This window comes from Mustela nigripes, chromosome 12 (genome assembly GCF_022355385.1).
Source record: "Mustela nigripes isolate SB6536 chromosome 12, MUSNIG.SB6536, whole genome shotgun sequence".
Lineage (NCBI taxonomy): Eukaryota > Metazoa > Chordata > Mammalia > Carnivora > Mustelidae > Mustela > Mustela nigripes.
Window position 1 is genome coordinate 85266275 of NC_081568.1, and position 18150 is coordinate 85284424.

The 18150-nt window shown below is 41.4% G+C and overlaps 1 protein-coding gene across 9 annotated transcripts in view; it reads right to left on the reverse strand.

Moving 5' to 3' along the window:
* Positions 1–18150, reverse strand: part of ANKRD55 (ankyrin repeat domain 55) — a 114213-nt gene that overhangs the window by 83661 nt on the left and 12402 nt on the right. For 3 of the 9 annotated variants that reach the window (XM_059417891.1, XM_059417885.1, XM_059417889.1), the window contains exons 2-4: positions 12518–12686; positions 5263–5322; positions 5081–5171 (exon numbers count right to left, since the gene is read on the reverse strand). The exons of 1 other annotated variant lie outside the window; for it this stretch is intronic. In XM_059417891.1, the coding sequence (XP_059273874.1) occupies positions 5081–5138 (58 nt within the window). In that variant the 5' untranslated portion in view covers positions 5139–5171; positions 5263–5322; positions 12518–12686. Of the gene's footprint in view, positions 1–5080; positions 5172–5262; positions 5323–9991; positions 10155–12517; positions 12687–18150 lie in introns of all 9 variants that reach the window. 5 more of the 9 variants (XM_059417887.1, XM_059417890.1, XM_059417888.1 and 2 more) reach the window with 5 other exon arrangements.

Genomic DNA, 18150 nt, shown 5'->3' on the forward strand with positions numbered 1-18150 from the left:
ATTCCCAACCCGCGGAATCGCTTGCATTTTTCATGGCTCTCTAAGGTTGTGAATGGTAATTGTGTGGATAAGATTAGTCAAGGGCTTCCTTTCAGCTAGGCTCCGAAGAGGTGCCAGGAGAGGACTGGACTATTACAACTTCTCCTAGGAGTTGGTTGATGGGAAGGAGGTTCTTGTGCCAAAGGGACAGCGGGGAAACAAGTAAGGGCGAAGGGCAGGCTTCCAGCAAGCCTGTTTGATGAAACTTGGTCTCCAGTGGGCAACAACACTGGAGAAAAGAATTCGCTCATCTCTCATTTTCCCTCTGCTCCTCTTCCTTCACCAAGAGAGGGAGAAGGCTAAGCATTTTCCAGAGGCCAAGATATTCTGCTTCTAAACCTATGGATTGATGATTTACCGGCCTATCTTCCTTTATCAGTCTGAAAATTAATCACAGCATTCTCCTCAGTGTTCCTGGGTTTCATTCTAGGCACCCAATCAAGGTTTTTAATCCTAAAATCATCACGTGAGCCCATATCATTCCCTCTCTGTCTTGTCTCCTTTGCCTGACTTTGCTCTGCTCTCTTCCCAAAACTCGTTGGAAATTTGCTTACTCTTCCTGTGGGGGTATCTGGATGTCACCCAGAGTTTTCACTTTTGCTTTTTCAGCAAAGTGCAAATCTGTATACTCTAAATTCTTTTTGTTTAGCATTCCCATTTTGGATGAAAAGTTGGAAATGAAAACTGTCACATCTGTGTGTGGGAGCTTCAAAAATCCACAACACAACGGAAGAACAGCTTGATTATGAAAATACCGCCTCATTAATTTGAATTTTCATTAATCTCTACTTCTTCCTTAAAATGTAGGGTTGATGAAGGAAGAGTACTGTCTAGATCCAACATAGGTTTTGAAGTCCAGACGATTTATGCTTGAATCTCAGCATTGCCATTTTGTCTGTTGTAACCTTGGGTCAGTCATAACTTTTGGAAAAATTCCCTCCTTGGGGCACCTGGGTGGCTCAGTGGGTTAAAGCCTCTGCCTTTGGCTCAGGTTATGATCCCAAGGTCCTGGGATTGAGACCACATCAGGCTCTCTGCTCAACAGGGAGCCTGCTTGCTCCTCTCTCTCTCTGCCTGCCTCTCTGCCTACTTGTGATCTGTTTGTCAAATAAATAAATTAAAAAATAATAATAATAATAAATTCCCTCCTTGGTAAATGGGGGGAAAATAATAGTGGGGCAGATATGAGGGTTAAATGAGCCAGTATACGTGCATGTGGCACAGAGCCTGGGTCTGGTAAGTGCTCAGTAAACCTTTGTTCTTATCAAATGTATTCGAGGTAAAGTACCTGCAGAGGGAAAAGGCAAGGAAGATTCCGGAAGGAGCAAGCTGACATTTTGATTTCGTACTTCTGGCCTCTAGAAGTAGGAGACCATGCCTTTCTGTTGTTTTAAGCAACCCATCCTATGGTACTTGCCAGGTAGCTCTAGGATTCTACTGCAGGAATTGAATCTGCACCAGAGCGCCTGGCCCTCCTCCCATTGTCTCAGCACCCTTACCAGTGAAAAGCCTGTGGGGTGGCCCCCAGCCCCCTCAGGTGCCCACAGACACACTGCTCATCAAATGCTTAACTTTCCAGGCCCTGCTCAGGGCTGGGTATAGGCAAGACCCTTGGGACGAGTTGTCCAGCTCCTGTTCTCTCTCTGAGGCCTTGGGTTCCTCCTTCAGGCATCACAAACCTTTTCTTTCCACAATTAGAGACAAAGCTTACAACGTAAATCTCTTCAGTTATATAACATCTCCACTGCAGGAAGAACCTTTGTGTTCTGTAGTAAATGATTTTACTACAGGTCCTTTCCTGCATGTAGGCTCTGAGAGGGAAGACAGCCAGAAGGAGCACGTGGGACCAGAAGTGATGTTGCTATGGTGAGAGCAAGAAGCACAAAGCAGGAGTGGAGAGCTCTGAAGACCCAGGCTTCCTGCGTCACAATTTCACAAAGCAAGCCAGAAACACGGCTCTAATTCTTTTGGCCAGTCAGAAAACCAGATCTTCAAACCTCCCAGCAGCTCTGTCCCTGCACATTTTTCAGACACAGAGATCAGTTTGCCCAGGTGCATGCAAATGGGAAGAAAACTGAGACAGGACATGAGCAGTTGCCCTCCATCCCCGTGCCCCTAGCATAAGGATGACTCATTCTACCAAAGAGAAATATAGAAAATAGAGAAAAATGCCATTGGAGGGATTCAGATTTAGCATATCCACATCATTTGAGCCCGGATGGTCATTCTGTGTCATATTTTTCAAGTGTACAGTGCTAACCGTTCTCTGGGAACCCATAAACCAGAGCAGCATGAGCCCTACCACCACCCCATAGTAGACCACCCATGAAGAGAAATTTCTTATTGTTCTGTTGTCTGGAGAGTGAACACCTGGGTCTCAGTCCCCTCTATTACTGATTAGCTGCGTGTCTTAATACAAACAGGGCCTGACTTTTAATCTCTCTGTGCTTCATTCTTCCCATCGGAGAAGTTAGGGGGATGGGTTGGATGAATGGTTTTCAATCTTCATTGTACAGAGATCTTCCTGGGGAGCTTTTGTTAGGCCACACCCCACACCAATTAAACTGGAGATCCAGGCATCAGCATTTTCAAAACCTATTCACGTGATTCTTATGTGCGGCTACATTTGAGAACCAATGGATTACATGACTTCTAAGATCCTTCCAGATAGCCCATCTTTCCTCAACATCTGCATCTACTAGAATTTTTATTTTTCTAAATCTTCAGAATTCACGGAAAGCCCTCAAATAAAGCCAACATTCAACTTTTAGAGAGACGGTCACTTTGTTGTGGTTTGCCCAGCTACACAATATTGGTATTTAAAATCTATTTGATGGTCTAAACCATTATGGCCTTGCATGCTTTTAAGCATTTGTTCTGAGAACTGCTAAATTCAAGCTGGAGATAGAGAAGTGAAGAGCCTTTCACATTTGAGGTACTCACAGTCCAAGGTAGTAATAATTATAATAGCAACAATAATAACAAAAGCACCACAATTTAAAGGTTCTTATGGCACATTAGGCAATGGGACTGGTGCTTTTTTTTTTTTTTTTAAAGATTTTATTTATTTATTTGACAGATAGAGACCACAAGCAGGCAGAGGCAAGCAGAGAGAGAGGAGGAAGCAGGCTCCCTGCCAAGCAGAGAGCCTGATGTGGGGCTCGATCCCAAGACCCTGGGATCATGACCTGAGCTGAAAGCAGAGGCTTTAACCCACTGAGCCACCCAGGTGCCCCGGGACTGGTGCTTTTTATAAATTGTTTTACATTCTCACAACAACCCTGCTAGGCCAGCATTACTGCCTCCATTTTATTGCTGAGGAAAATAAGACCCAGAGAGGTTAGGTAATTGGCAAAGGTCACACAGCTAAGAAGTCAACCTACCATTCCAACCTATGCTATTTCCACTGGACCATATCACCCCTAGAAAGAAAGGATTGAGAACTGGAGATAGAGTTGGCAGGGAGAAGGTTAACTTCAATGAGGGAGAGTCACGACTAGGGTGGAGGAAATGCAGTGAATAGCTCACATGAAAGGTGCTAAAAGAAAACGAATGCTACAATTTAATATGTTAACTAGTTAACTTTGTTTGGGGCTCAGTCCTGTAAGGAGTCACAACCTTGGAACAGATGAATTCATCATGAAGGGCCAGCTCTTCAGTCGGTCCCAATTTCCTCAAATTCACCTTACAAAATAAACCCACTGTGCTCCTCTTTGCATTGCATAGCTCAGCAATGTCATTTTTTAAGCCAGTATTAGGTCTTTGGATTTAGGCATATTTTCACTTTTGCTGATTGTCTTCAGGGATACAAGACGGACACAGGGGAGGGGATGTCTGTGGGCACAGCTGTAACAGTCACTTTCTCTATGACGTTCCTTAACCAATGCAGTGTGAAACAGCACATTCTGAAGGTGCACACACACACACAATTCAAAATGAGTTCAGAAGTGGAGATCAATCTGTGTGTGTGTATATGTGTGTGGACACCTGTACATACAGTTACTCAGAGATGTAAATGTAAAACTAATATTTGAGAAAGCACCAAACTAAAATAATTCACCCATGAAACCATATGTAGCTTGAAGGATAGTAAACACAGTATGGCCTAAAGCAGGAAAAGGGAAAAAGAAAGAAGCAATGAATTTTCTGAATGAGGCTTTCACAAATCACCATTTTCATGTGGTAGCCAAATCAAGGAAATGACCAAAGAACTTTAGGATCCTGAAGAATACTCACAGGTGGCTGAAAGTGTATCACATATTTTTTTTTAAATATTCTAAAAAAAAATCTATGACATTTGCAGAGTGGAAATTTCCTGTACATACATAGAAAAGATGCATAATTGTACAAAGGTATTATGTATACATATATGTAAACACTTCATAAGCAAAATGGATACATATAAACTGTATGGCTGAATACATGCTTTTCATGAAGATGGATTGATTCCACAGCAATCTTTTCATGTGGAAAATGACCTCCACTCTGCAAATTATGAGTAATAAAGATATATCCTGTCATTGCAAATAATAACATAGTGGTAAGTCATACCACAACCCCGGATGAGATAACATATCAACTATAATGTAAATCTAGGTAACATCTATTCCTAAAAGGGAATCAAGAAGTATCTCTGAAACTGGAGCAAATGAGATGCTGGGTTAATAGACTGAAAAGAGATATGTGATGTATTCTTTTTATATAACTTACTATAACATTTTTTGAGAAGATTTGAAAAAAATCAAATGAGAATAAAGATGATCCTATCTGAAATAGCTGGTGTGCTTGAAACCCAATTTTTAAAATTTGTAGATCGGAATATTTTAACAAGACAAACAGACCATAAGCTTACTTTTCCCTTCCAAATGCTTATCGAATAAGAAGTGGGCATTTAGAACAGGTTTTTCTGTGTGAAATCCTCTTTACACACACACACACACACACACACACACACACCCCTCTTTCCCCTTAGAATTGCAAAATCTCAACTACTGAACTAAAGATGCGAAGAACCAAAGGATGTATGAAAGCAGCGTTTTACCTTTTTGCTGATCAAACACAGACGGAGTGCTGAAATCCATGGTTGCCTGTCTCATCATTTACCATCAGAATGACAAAAAGCATCCAGGTTTCTAGAGAGGGAAAAAGCACCACCTCACGTGTTACAGTCAACGTATCAGTCAGATACAGCATCACTCGCCAAGACCTCTGTTTGTGACTTACATGTGCATTAGAGCTGCAGGTTGTTGTCAAGGCAATAGGTAAATGTTCTTCCTGTAATACCTGCCAGAAAAAAGAGTTACTTCTTATGGCTCCATTCATCAGCTATGCTTGTGGGTAATTACCATACACCTTCCGACCCCCAACAAATAAACAAAAAAGCTCAAACTCTAAAAAAACGCCATTTGCAGGGGCCACCTGCCTTGGATTAGAGCCAGGAAAACACTGGAGGTCACGGAGCTTCAGCAGCTGGGATGTTGCTTTAAACTAAAAGAAATCTCAATGGGTGAGTGAGGATTCACAGGGCCTGACGGAGCATGTGCAAAGCTGCCAATGCAGTTGGAATCAGCTGTGTTCTTGGTGGAGTGAGAGCTGCATTTGGGTCATGTGAGCGGAGAGTGCCATCTCAATGGAATAGGACGTAAATACTGTAGCAGGAAGCTGCTGGCCATGTGCTATATGGAGTGATTATCGGCTTTTCTGGCTCAACAGCGGCTAGCTTCATTCTCCAAATGACAGGGAGGGTAAGGGGAAGCAAGTGGCATTTGAAAGGTTAGATTTCAAGGCTCAAGAGACCCAGGAAAATGAAATTAAAACAGTCTGCCATCACAAGGGTGTTCAGTGCAGTATTATCTGTGGTGGAAAAAAAATATATATATATCAGAATATATATCATTTGAGGAAGAGGTGGATAAATGATAGTAAATTCACACTCTAGATTAAAAGATGTGAGGGAAATCTCTCTATTCATCTGGTAGGAGGTCTCTAATCTATGGTTAAATGGGAAAAAAAAGTTTATATTTCATTTGTTCACATTTTTATAAAACCAAAAACCACCCACTGTTTATGTAAATATATTTATGTATGTTCTAAGGAACACCAAGGAAGATGCAGAAAGATACCCACTAAACTGTTAATACTGGATATCTCAGGGGACTGCAGTTAGAGTAGTAGATTTCTAACTCCATCCACCATTGTGTTTTTAGTCTTACTATAACAAAGGTCTATTATTTTATATTTGTCATTAAAAATATGATGTGGTAAATTCAAAACAAACTAACAAAGCTCTATACTCTAAATAATTTGATTTTTGGGTGAATCACAGAGCCATACAGCAGGTACCTCCCTACATGCTATTGAAAATGGTGGTATTTTCTTTTTAACTTTGTTTGTGCATGTGCAAATGAAAGCAGAAACCATTTTTCTTCATATATGACCATAATTTGTTGTGATATTGACTGATATAACTTATGACATATATTCTTCACTAGGTAAGCTTCTTTCTTAGCTCTTGCTTCTCGTATTTTCTCACTGCCTTATCATTTTTTTTCCATTAAACACATCGTCTGGCCTCAATTCCCTATGGCAATATTGCCACTCACTTGTCTTTCTCACATCAGCCCCTTTCACCCAAATTCCCTATGTTCTGTTTATTTAAAACATGAGCAAACCTACTTCTTATAAATCATTATGCAAGATGTGTTCCATAGGTAAATCTCTTAAATTTCCCGGTGTTGGTTTTTTTTTTTTTTTTTTTTTTTTTTTTTGCATTAGCCATGAAAGCTGAAGTGAGAAGGCTTAGTGGATTGACAAATAAAGTGACTCATACTAGCACATCCTCAGCTAAGGAAAGATGGCTCAAGCTTGCCCAGAGGACTGAGGCAGAACGATTTAGATTAGTTTCCTTCTCACGCATTTGCTCCTTGATTCATCGATTTCTGTGGAAGGATCACCATATTCCAGTCATTTCTATAGGCTCTGATGATGCAGGGATGAGCAAGTCCTCCACACTCAATGAACTTAACACTCTTGGGTGCAACTTCTGCTTCTGGCCAAGGTGGAGTCATAGGAACTGGATTTGCCTATTGTGTAAACAACTAGAAAATTGGGCAAAATATCTGAAACACTGGTTTTTCAGATCGCAGGTAGTGATTCCCGGAAGAAGAGAAACAGATGAGCTGAGTCTGATGGGTCTCCCGCTGACTGCCTAGAGTTTCCAGGCTGAAGTGCAGGGAGGGTGCAGTGGGCTTAATGGTGGTCCCCCAAAAGATGCATAAACACCCTAATCCTCAGAACCTGTGGAAGTGACCTTATTTGGAAAATGGATTTTTGCATATGAAATTAAATTAAGGATTTCGAGTCGAAATCATCCTAGATTATCTGAGTGGGCCCCAAATCCAATGACAAATGTCCTTAAAAGAGCCACACAAAGAGAAGGGGAAGTCATGTGACCAGAGACTGGATGATACAGCCTCAAACCAGGCACCCTTGTAGCCACTAGAAACTGCAAGAGGCAAGAAACAGATTGTCCCCTGGGGACTTCAGAGGGAGCATAACACATTCGTTGCTTGATTGATTTTGAACTTCTGATCTCCAGAGGCGTGAGAGAACAATTTCTGTATTTTCAGCCAAGTTTGTGCTAATCTGTCACAGCAGCTTCAAGAAATTAACGCAGAGGACATACTCTCAAAATAAATGCAAAGTCTCTATAATTGTTACATTTCTGCACCCATTTATAACATTACCAAAAAACTAAATTAAAATATAGACAATTTCATGTGTGTAAAAGGGCTATGTGGGGCTCATTTTGAAGAAAGGCAGTCAGAGTGGAAAGGATAGGAGTTTGAACTTGTTTCTCATTCGCTTTGTGATTAAAGCAAGTTAAAGAACTTTCTGGGCCCTGGTGCCTTAATCTGTGGCAGGAAAACTCCATTTCCTAACTTGTTAGGAGAGTTACTATTGTTGAGTCCACTTTCCAGGCTTTGAACATAGAGAAAATTCTTGCTATCTAACTAAAACCAAGTGTAAGATAACATTTGGGTGTTTCTTCAAGTACGTTTTGAATAAGGCCCTTATTCAAGCATATGGAGTTCATAAACTCTTTTTTTTTTGGAGTTCATAAACTCTTATCTGTACTGTATAGAAGAGGTCTCTGTGATTGCAAAATCTGGCCACTGGCTTCCCCTGCAGCTCATCACCCACCACCTTTCTCAACCCTCACATCCAGCCACACTGCTCTCCTTTCTGTTCCATAAACATGCCACGCCCTCTCCTAGCCTTGCAAAACTCTGCCGTTCTGTCCCTCCATTTGGAGTGTTTTTCTCCAGTTCAAAGGTCACCATTTCAGAGAGGCTTTCCCTGATTCCATTATCGACAGTAGTCCTCCAGTCCTTCCTGCCACCAGTCAGTTCCCTCTCCAGAATGCTGGTTAGTGGATTTACAATAAGAAATAGCCCTGTCGGGGCACCTGGGTGGCTCAATGGGTTAAAGCCTCCGCCTTCAGCTCAGGTCATGATCCCAGGGTCCTGGGATTGAGCCCCGCATCACATGGGGCTCTCTGCTCAGCAGGGAGCCTGTTTCCTCCTATCTCTCTGCCTGCTGCTCTGCCTACTTGTGATCTCTGTCTGTCAAATAAATAAATAAAATCTTTAAAAAAGAAAAAGAAAAAGAAAAAAATAGCCCTGTCAGGGAAATTGGGCTGCCATGCTTCTCAGACTACCTGTGGCAAAGGACCAAGTTTTAAAATTCCCAAAACGTCATGGACTGATACATTAATAAAATATGATAAAAATCAATAACAGGAAAATAAAAAGTTTACAGAATGCCAGCCCCAGTTTTTATTATTAGATCAGTAGCCATAATGTTACATATCAATAATCGAAACAGGGATGCCTGGGTGGCTCAGTTGGTTAAGTGTCTGCCCTTGGCTCAGGTCATGATCCCAGGATCCTGGGGTTGAGCCCCATGCCAGGAGCCTGCTTCTCCCTCTGCTGAAACTCCCCACCCCCCAACTGACTCATGCTCTCTCTCAAATAAATAAATAAAATCTTAATCAAAACAAACATAGAATTAAAAAATCATAAAAAATGTATACATTGTTCACTCAAAGTACTTGTAGGCATTAATATACTGTACTCTCCATTGTGGTAGCCCCTAGTCATATGCAGCTACATAAATTTAATTAAAATTAAAAAATTATTCCTTTTTTAAATTTAATTTATTTATTTGACAGACAGAGATCACAAGTAGGCAGAGAGGCAGGCAGAGAGAGAAAGGAAGGGAAGCAAGCTCCCTGCTGAGCAGAGAGCCCAATGCAGGGCTCAATCCCATGACCCTTGGATTATGACCCGAGTCGAAGGCACAGGCTTTAACCCACTGAGCCACCCAGGCACCCCTAAAAACTTATTTCTTCAATCACTTATGGCCCCTGTGATTATATTTTGTCATAATTAAAACTTTTGCTCTTTAAGAAGTGCTTGAAAGATGATGGAAGCACAAACTACAGATAGGGAGAAAATATTTGTAAAACATATCTGATAAAGGACTTGTATCCAGAATACAGAGAATCCTCAAAACTTGGTAAGAGAAAACAATCCCATTTTAAGAAGGGCAAAAATTTGGGGTACTTGGGTGACTCAGTTGGTTGAAACCTCTGCCTTCGGCTCAGATCATGATCTCAGGGTCCTGGGATCGAGCCCCACATTGGGCTCTCTGCTCTGCGGGCAGCCTATTTCCCCTTCTCTCCCTGCCTGCCTCTCTGCCCACTTGTGATCTCTGTCAAATAAATAAATAAAATCTTTAAAAAAAAAAGGGGGGCAAAAATTTGAACAGACATGTCACCAAAGAAGAGACATGGATGGCAACTAGGTACATGAAAAGATGCTCAACATTAGTAATCATTAGAAAAATATGAATTAAAATCATATTTTTTTAACGAAATACCACCACACACCTATTGGGAGAGCTTTTAAAAAAGCTAGCAACGCACTGCGTGCTGGAAAGGATGGGGGCTCTCCAGCAGGCTGCAGATGGCCACTGACGTCTTGGAAAATAACTCAGCAGTTTCTTAGACAGTTAAACATAAATATGGCTCAGTGATCCAACTCCCTGGCATTCTGTGAAGAAAAATGAAAATACCTGGTTTCACAATACATATGATTGTTTATAGCAGCTTTACTATGACTCAAAACTGGGAACAGTGCAAATGTTCATGAACAAATGTTCATTCCCATGATGATGGAATACTAGTCAGCCATAAAAAGGACAGAAGTACTGATACATGCAACATGCGGATGAATCTTAAGAGCATTGCACTGAGGGAAAGAAGCCAGATACAAAGGGTTGTACACCGCATGACTCCACTTACAAGGCATTCTTGCAGTAAGTAGAGAGACAGAAATCAAAGGAGTGCTTCTCAGGGGAGGGAACAGACTACAAAGCATACAGAGAGAACTTCTGGAGTGATAGAAATACTCTGTATCTTGATCATGGTGATGGTCGCACACTGTGTTCACTTGTCAAATTTGTATAACCAAACACCTCAATGGGTGATTATATAAATCATATCTCAATAAAGCTGAAAGAGTCAACAATACAAATTCTACCTCTATAATTAAACTAACAATGTTATCCTAAATTTAAAGGTACATTTGTTAAAAATTAAACTGAAAATGGCAAGTCTTAAAAATAAATAAGGCTTAAAAAAATAAATAAGGCTTATATCAGATTTTTATATACTTTTCGGTAATAGTTGACAAGCTAACCTTAAAATATCACATATTTCACACTCTTCTACTATGAATTTCCATGCAAGCTGGACGACGCCCAAACAAGTCTACACAATGTTCAAGGAGACAAATCCATCATCACAGGCTTCAAGGCTGGGGCGATGTCAAATTGCTGTAACTGATTCTAAAAGGTTCCATTTATAAGTACTCTCAGTTTTGTACTTCCCTTGTCTCCGACTGATGACAAGCAGTTCCTGGAGGGGCACTAGACTTCTTGTAGTGCAGGTCTACATCCCTCTTCCCTGGGATCAGTGGGCTTCCACACCAGGCTGCTTCTTATCCTTGGTTTCAGCTCAGAGGCCTTACTGATCTCCATATTCCACCCCAAGCAGCAGCCACTTCCCTGCCCCATCCCAGTTACACTTAATACAATGAGCTCATTTTTCCTTCTTACGATTGCCCCATCTGTAATTGTACTTCGTTAGGTCCTCATTATTTGTCTCCCTCTAGCTGATCCTGTCAGTCCCCAGACTTTTCAATGTGCTTCACTTTCAACTTTCAAATGCCTATGTCTGTATTTTGGTTTGAGGGTATTTTTTTCAGAATTCAGAAGACCACTCTGCTAGCTCTCAGGGTAGGTCAGAAGTTCCGGGGCTTACTCATGCCCTCCCTAACCAATAGCAGCCCTCAACCAGTGACTCTTGGGAGCCGGTCTATACCCACCAGCTGCATTGTCTTTGGATGTAATGATTCTGCGGTGTGCTGTTTTATGCCATTTCCCTAAGTTTCCCGTTTAAAACTAAGCTCTTGCCACCTGTGTTAACTGGTTTAAGAAGACTAGTTGCTGGGTTGCTGGTCCCTCCCTGTGTGATTTCCCCCTTTCCTACTAGCATTTTCCTGCACTTTTTAACCAGCTACTTGCTTTAGAATTGTCTCGGGGTCTGCTGCTAAAGAAACCTAAATTAAGACCCTTTTCCACTAGAGGGTAAACTTCCTAAGGGCCCGACCCTTGTCTGCTTTGTCCACTCTGTGTCCCTACAGTCTAGCACAGAGCAGGGCACAAAGGAGGTGCTAATGAATGAAGAACTGCCCTGAATACTTTGAGAATGAACATCACTGAATGACTCTCCCTGCCAAAGCTGATAATGTTACATTAGGACCCAATTAACTGTCACTCTTTGGGGTAATTCCATGCTAAGAACCTTCTGGTAAGAACTTACGATGAAACTTTCCCATATAAACAAGAAATCATCTACTTGAGAATTTCAGATTTTAATGATATTTTGATTGTGCTATAAACCAGAGGAGAACTCACAGAAAATTGTAGGTAGCTCTACATTTCATTCCGGCAAAACCAGAGCTCTTCCTGCAATGTGCTCAAATTAGGACAGGGAGAGCTGTACAGGGGCAGCACAAGCAGTGCTCAGGGACTCGGACATCAGGCAGCCTTGAGTTTAGGTCCCAGCTTAAGCACATTTCTAGTACATTTATGATATTGAGCAAATCATTTAACCACAGTTACAAATGAAGATCAAAAATACTCACAGTGGGGGCGCCTAGGTGGCTCAGTTGGTTAAGCGATTGCCTTCAGCTCAGGTCGTGGTCCTGGAGTCCTGGGATCGAGTCCCATATCGGGCTCCCAGCTCCATGGGGAGTCTGCTGCTCCCTCTGACCTCCCCTCTTATGCTCTCTCTCTCTGTCTCTCTCTCTCTCTCAAATAAATAAATAAAATCTTTAAAAAAAATACTCACAGTGGGGGCTCCTGGTTGGCTCAGTTGGTTAAGCATCTGCCTTTGGTTCAGGTCATGATCCCAGGGTCCTAGGATTGAGTCCCATGTTGGGCTCTCTGCTCAGCTGGGTATCTGCTTCCCCCTTTCACTCTCCCACTGTGCGCCTTCTCTCTCTCTGATAAATAAAATCCTTAAAAAAATACAACAAAACAACAACAGTGTTGTTGCAAGCATTAAGACCCAATAATGTACATAAAATACTATTATGGAAAACTGAGATCATGCACTGGTTTTAAAGAAATGTATTGAAGTCACTTATCTATATTACTAAAAAATGCCATTAGGTTTGTTTCTGATTATAGAAGAATACACATAGTCTTTTTTCCTGGTTGAGTTAATTAAAACTAGGCTAAAGAAATCAGTTAGTAGGCTAATTATTCATAATACTCATGGGAAAAGTTAATCTCTCAAAATAAACATGGGTATAACTTTAAGTGAACAAATATAGTTCTCTACCACAAACCTGCTAAATCCTGTAGTTTTTTGTAACAAATAAAATATCATGAAGCCAAAAGTCCTTGGAGCTTTTAAAACAAAACTTTCAATACTTTCTCTCTCCCCCTTAGTAAGCAAGTTCAACTTTATAATGCCAATATGGCATCTAAGTCTAGATTAAACTTAAATTTATGGAAATTGGCACAAAATTTTTTTGAATCTTGTTATTTTAAAATCTACTTAAAGGCTAAAACTAACCAGCATTTCACATTCTTAAAGTATTTAGGTCAACAACTTCTTTATTTAGAACTTTCCATTAAGATGCATGGTGTGTAGTTTCAATTATAATTTTAATTAATACCAGCTTAAATAATTCAAGTTTCTTTTATAATTTTTTCCACAGTGTTCATTGTAGATGAATGTTTGTTTTTGCCCCAAATTCATGTGTTGAAACCTAATCCCCAGTATGATGGCATTTAGAGGTGGGGGTCTTTGGGAGCCGATTAGGTCATGAAAGTGGAGCCATCATGAATGGATTAGTGCTTTTATAAAGACTTTTCTTTTTCTTTCTTTCTTCTTCTTCTTTTTTTTTTTTTAGATTTTATATATTTATTTGACAGAGAGAGAGCACAAGCGGGAAGAGTGGCAGGCAGAGGATGAGACAGAAGCAGGCTTCCTGCAGAGCATGGAGCCCAATGCAGAACTCGATCCCAGGACCCTAGGATCATGACCTGAGCCGAAGGCAGCCGTTTAACTGACTGAGCCACCCAGGCATCCCCAGAAAAGTTAATATTACAAATGTGGCTTGCATTTTATTTCTACCGTACCCTGCTATTTTATAGGCCTCCATGTCATCTTAAGGAAAGGTTGTTTAGCTGACTGGCTCAGCTGCATCACGAATTTCCAGCAGGACTGATGGGGCACAGTTTGGAAGAGGGTAGAGGAAGAGAGGAAACAGGGCTACACTGAAGAACATGGAGCCCTGAAGAGCCCCAAGAAGCCGTCATCATTTTCATCATCACCACTATCATTATACGACAAGTCAGTCACCCACCCTTCAAGCATCACTTTCCTGTGGTGTCAGTGTGCAGGCTGCTTTTGCCTGTGTCCCTGTGGAAGTGGGCTTGCTTCTCCGTGGAGTGCATTTCTCTTCACTACCTCCCCGTGCTCCCATGTCCCCCTCGTCCCCTCCGGTCCCACACCACTTCCCTCCCTGATGCTACTCTCCCACCAGATCCTCAATTAGATACTTCTGTGAACCAGCCCAACTGGGGATGAAGAAACAGTGGCTGCTCAAGAACATTATCAGCTGCAGAAAAGAACTGTGGACCAGAGGACCACCGTCCTTGGTGCTATCCCTGGAGTCAAGGGGTTTCTAAACTACTTCTGAAATAAGTGAACACCGTCCAGAAGCTTATCTGGACCTTTCCTAAAGATAGATAGCCTGTACACTTAGGAGATCCCAGTGTTTTACTCAGAACTATATCCTTGTCTGAAATCCTGAAGAATGGAAAATTGATGGTCTCTGTCACTTCAGATCTCCAACCATTTATTTACATTCTACCCACTCATTTCAGGAAGCAGCAATATGAACTTTCTCCCTATAAAATATATATACATACACACACATATATATACACACAAACAATACATTTATAATAATAATAATATACATATTTATTATTCTTAAAATAATTTTCATGTTGCTCTGAGCTTATACCATGTACCTTTTAATACTCATCTACTTACTCATTCACACAAACAAACATTTAGCACTTACTACGTGACAGGGACTCTTACAGTTTAAACTGTATCTCCTTTATAAAGACTTCTTTGACCTTTTAACATTTAACATGACATTTTTACATTTGGCACTTAATCATAAAATATTGATATTTTGCATGGTGTTTTTATAAAATTGTTATATGATCATGTTACACTTCCATTTGCAACTAAATTCTAAGTTCCCAGAAGACCTGAGCTGAATGATAGGTCTTTTATCTCTTACAGTGCCAAACGAGTGCTATGCTCACCGTAGCCAGTAATAGATATTGGTTTGTTTAATTCTCAGTGCTAAATGTCTAAATGGGCAAATCCAACTTTTGGCAAAATGGCGAATTGGGTGATGGAGGCTTCTGACTCCCCAGAGATCGCCCCTCTTCTCCCTTCCCAGTCTGCACAGTCCCATTTCTGACTTTGTGCTATGTTTTCCTTTTATTTTTAGTTTCCAGGCTACTGTTAACTTTTTTTTTTTTTTTTAAAGATTTTTATTTATTGGGGCAACTGGATGGCTAAATTGTTGGGCATCTGCCTTTGGCTCCGGTCATGATCCTGGGGTCCTGGGATCAAGTCCGGCGTTGGGCTCCCTGCTCAGCAGGGAACCTGCTTCTCCCTCTCATTCCCCTTGCTTGAGTTCCCTCTCTCACTGTCTCTGTCAAATAAAATCTTTAAAAAAAAAAAAGATTTTTATTTATTCATTTGAGAGAGAGAGACAGAGAAAGCACAAGCAGGGGAAGGGGCAGAGGGAGAGGGAGAAGCAGATTCCCCTGTTGAGCCTGAGCAGGGAGCCCATTGCAGGGCTCCATCCCAGGACCCTGAGATCATGACCTGAGCTGAAATCAAGGAGCAGATGCTTAATGGACAGAGTTAGCCAGGTGCCCCAGGCTACCAGATGACCTTCTACCTTCATGCACATCATGGTGAGTACTTATCAGGCATTTCTAGCATGCTGAGGTTAATCTGGAGCAATGGCTTTATTCATTCATCCATCATATGATAAATATTTAATGAACATTAATTAGGTACCAGGCAATGCTGTTGGTACTGGGGGCATGGTGGTGACCAAAATAGGCATGTGGTTCCTATTAATAAGAAGCTTTCAGTGTAAGGATGATTTATGAGGCTACCTTTTGTGGCCTCCTGGCACCTCAGAGTCCTGGGATGCTATTCTTGGTCACTAGAAGCCTGAAGAAATATCTCTGAAGGACCACCCTCTGTAAGAACACAGTAACCCTCCCCATACCTGGGCAGATGGAACGCTTTTCCTTCTATCCTTCTGTTGAATAATGTTGCTCTTCTGGCCTCTAGAAGGCACGCTTGCTACTCTACCTTGGTCAGATGAAAAACGGGAAGGGAATTTTCACCCTGCTATCCCAGTGGGATGTATTTAGCCTGGTACCCACTGATGAGCATGAATAATTTTGGTCTTTATTTTAAAATCCCAAATAGATCTTTTTTTTTTTTTTTAAAGATTTTATTTATTTGTCAGAGAGAGAGAGGGAGAGAGAACGAGCACAGGCAGACAGAATGGCACGCAGAGTCAGAGGGAGAAGCAGGCTCCCCGCGGAGCAAGGAGCCCGATGTGGGACTCGATCCCAGGACGCCGGGATCATGACCCAAGCCGAAGGCAGCTGCTTAACCAACTGAGCCACCCAGGCGTCCCCCAAATAGATCTTTAATTTTTTTTTTTTTCTGAACTGCATTTGTTTCATTTCTAGACTTGTATCTCAACTGGGATCCACAGGGATTTACCTTCAATTGCCTCTGGGTTGTGGCCGTTTGCTCAGCACCCTGATGGCTTGGGAAAACAGAAAACGAAACATAATAGAAACCCAACCCACAGTGCTTTTAAAATGTGTGGATGGCGAATTTAGTGAACATCTCAAAAGTGTTTTTAAAAGTTCTAACTTTGGCCACATATCCTTTCCTTCTATTTTCAACTCATGAATGATTGGCCAAGTTCAAATGAAGTCCTGTGGTTTGAATTAAGCTAGCACATCAGAGAGGTCTGGCTCCAGCAGGCTCACTCCTCCCCACCACTTCCTGACAGACTCTCGAGTGTTTAGAAGTTATTTTTCTTTGCATTAATTTTTCTGAGAGGAAATCCTTGTGAGGAAGCCAGCTGAACTTGGCTCTCCAATGTTTTTTGTAGAATTAGAAAAACAAAATCTGAGGTTACTAAGCAGGTTAATGCAAGAGAAGTCTGTGGCTGTTTGCTCAGAATAGTGCTAATGAGGCCGAGTCTCCGTCCGTGGAGTCTCTCTGTTTTATGACCACAGACTGTACCCCTAACGACCACAAAGGGGATGGGATAGGATAGAGTGTGTTGTGTCAGTGCCTGTCACTGCCAACTGCAAAACAACATACAATGTGACACATTCTTGGCACATGAGAGCCCCGCCTTGATTGCTGTAGTCTAAAGCGAGGCTTCTTAAATTTTAATGGGCATACATATCATCTGGGGATCATCTTACGGGACAGTTTCTGACTTAGCAGATCTAAGTAAGAAACAGTCTGGATTTCTACCAAGTTCCCAGATGCTGCTGCTGGTTGGCCCATTTTTTAGGTAGCAAGGGGCCAAAAAATATTTCGAGTACTAAGTAAAATATTTACTTATTGGGCTTTTACACCAAGATACTCTCCTGGGCAGTAAAGACCTATAAATATTAACTGAATCCCCAAGGGGCCACAAAAAATGTATCCGTCATAGAGGTGAGGCAGAGGTGGGGATTGATTACCACCTGGAATATCTGTGGCGGTTTTTAGGTTAACGGAGGAGTACAGCCTATGGCTAGATGTTATTAGGGTCATAGAGCCTGAGTTTCCTTCAGAGTTCTGCCCCCATTCTAGTCCTGTGCATTTGGGCAAATTATATTTCTCCCAATATGTACACTGGAAATAATAGTGGCCCTTATCTTAAAATGCTGTTGGATAAAATGGGATAGCAAAACAGTGGTGCACTGAAGTCAGCACCTACCTGCTCTCTAGAGATAACTGTGAAGTATTGAGGAATTTTATGAGGTACTTTGGTAGCTTGAAATTAGCAACGGTGGGAATATTTACACCGTGGAAATTGGCAAATACTACCAGTGAGGAATACTTTTTGTTTTTTAGAGAGCTAATTTACCAGCATACCACTGTGTAAATTACCCAGTGCCTAAAGAGCTTGATATATATGAATACTGTCTTAGCTACCTTACTGAATTCTTCTAGCACTTGCGGTCTGAAGCACATCCTTTAGCTCTGCATATTTTATACCAGTTTCCTTTTCAATAAATTCTGTAATCGGGTTCTTCTCAAGAGTGGGTCTTTTGAAACTGGATGCATATTCTGCCATATCCCATGATTGATCAAAGCCTTGCTTTTAGAGGTCTCCAAGG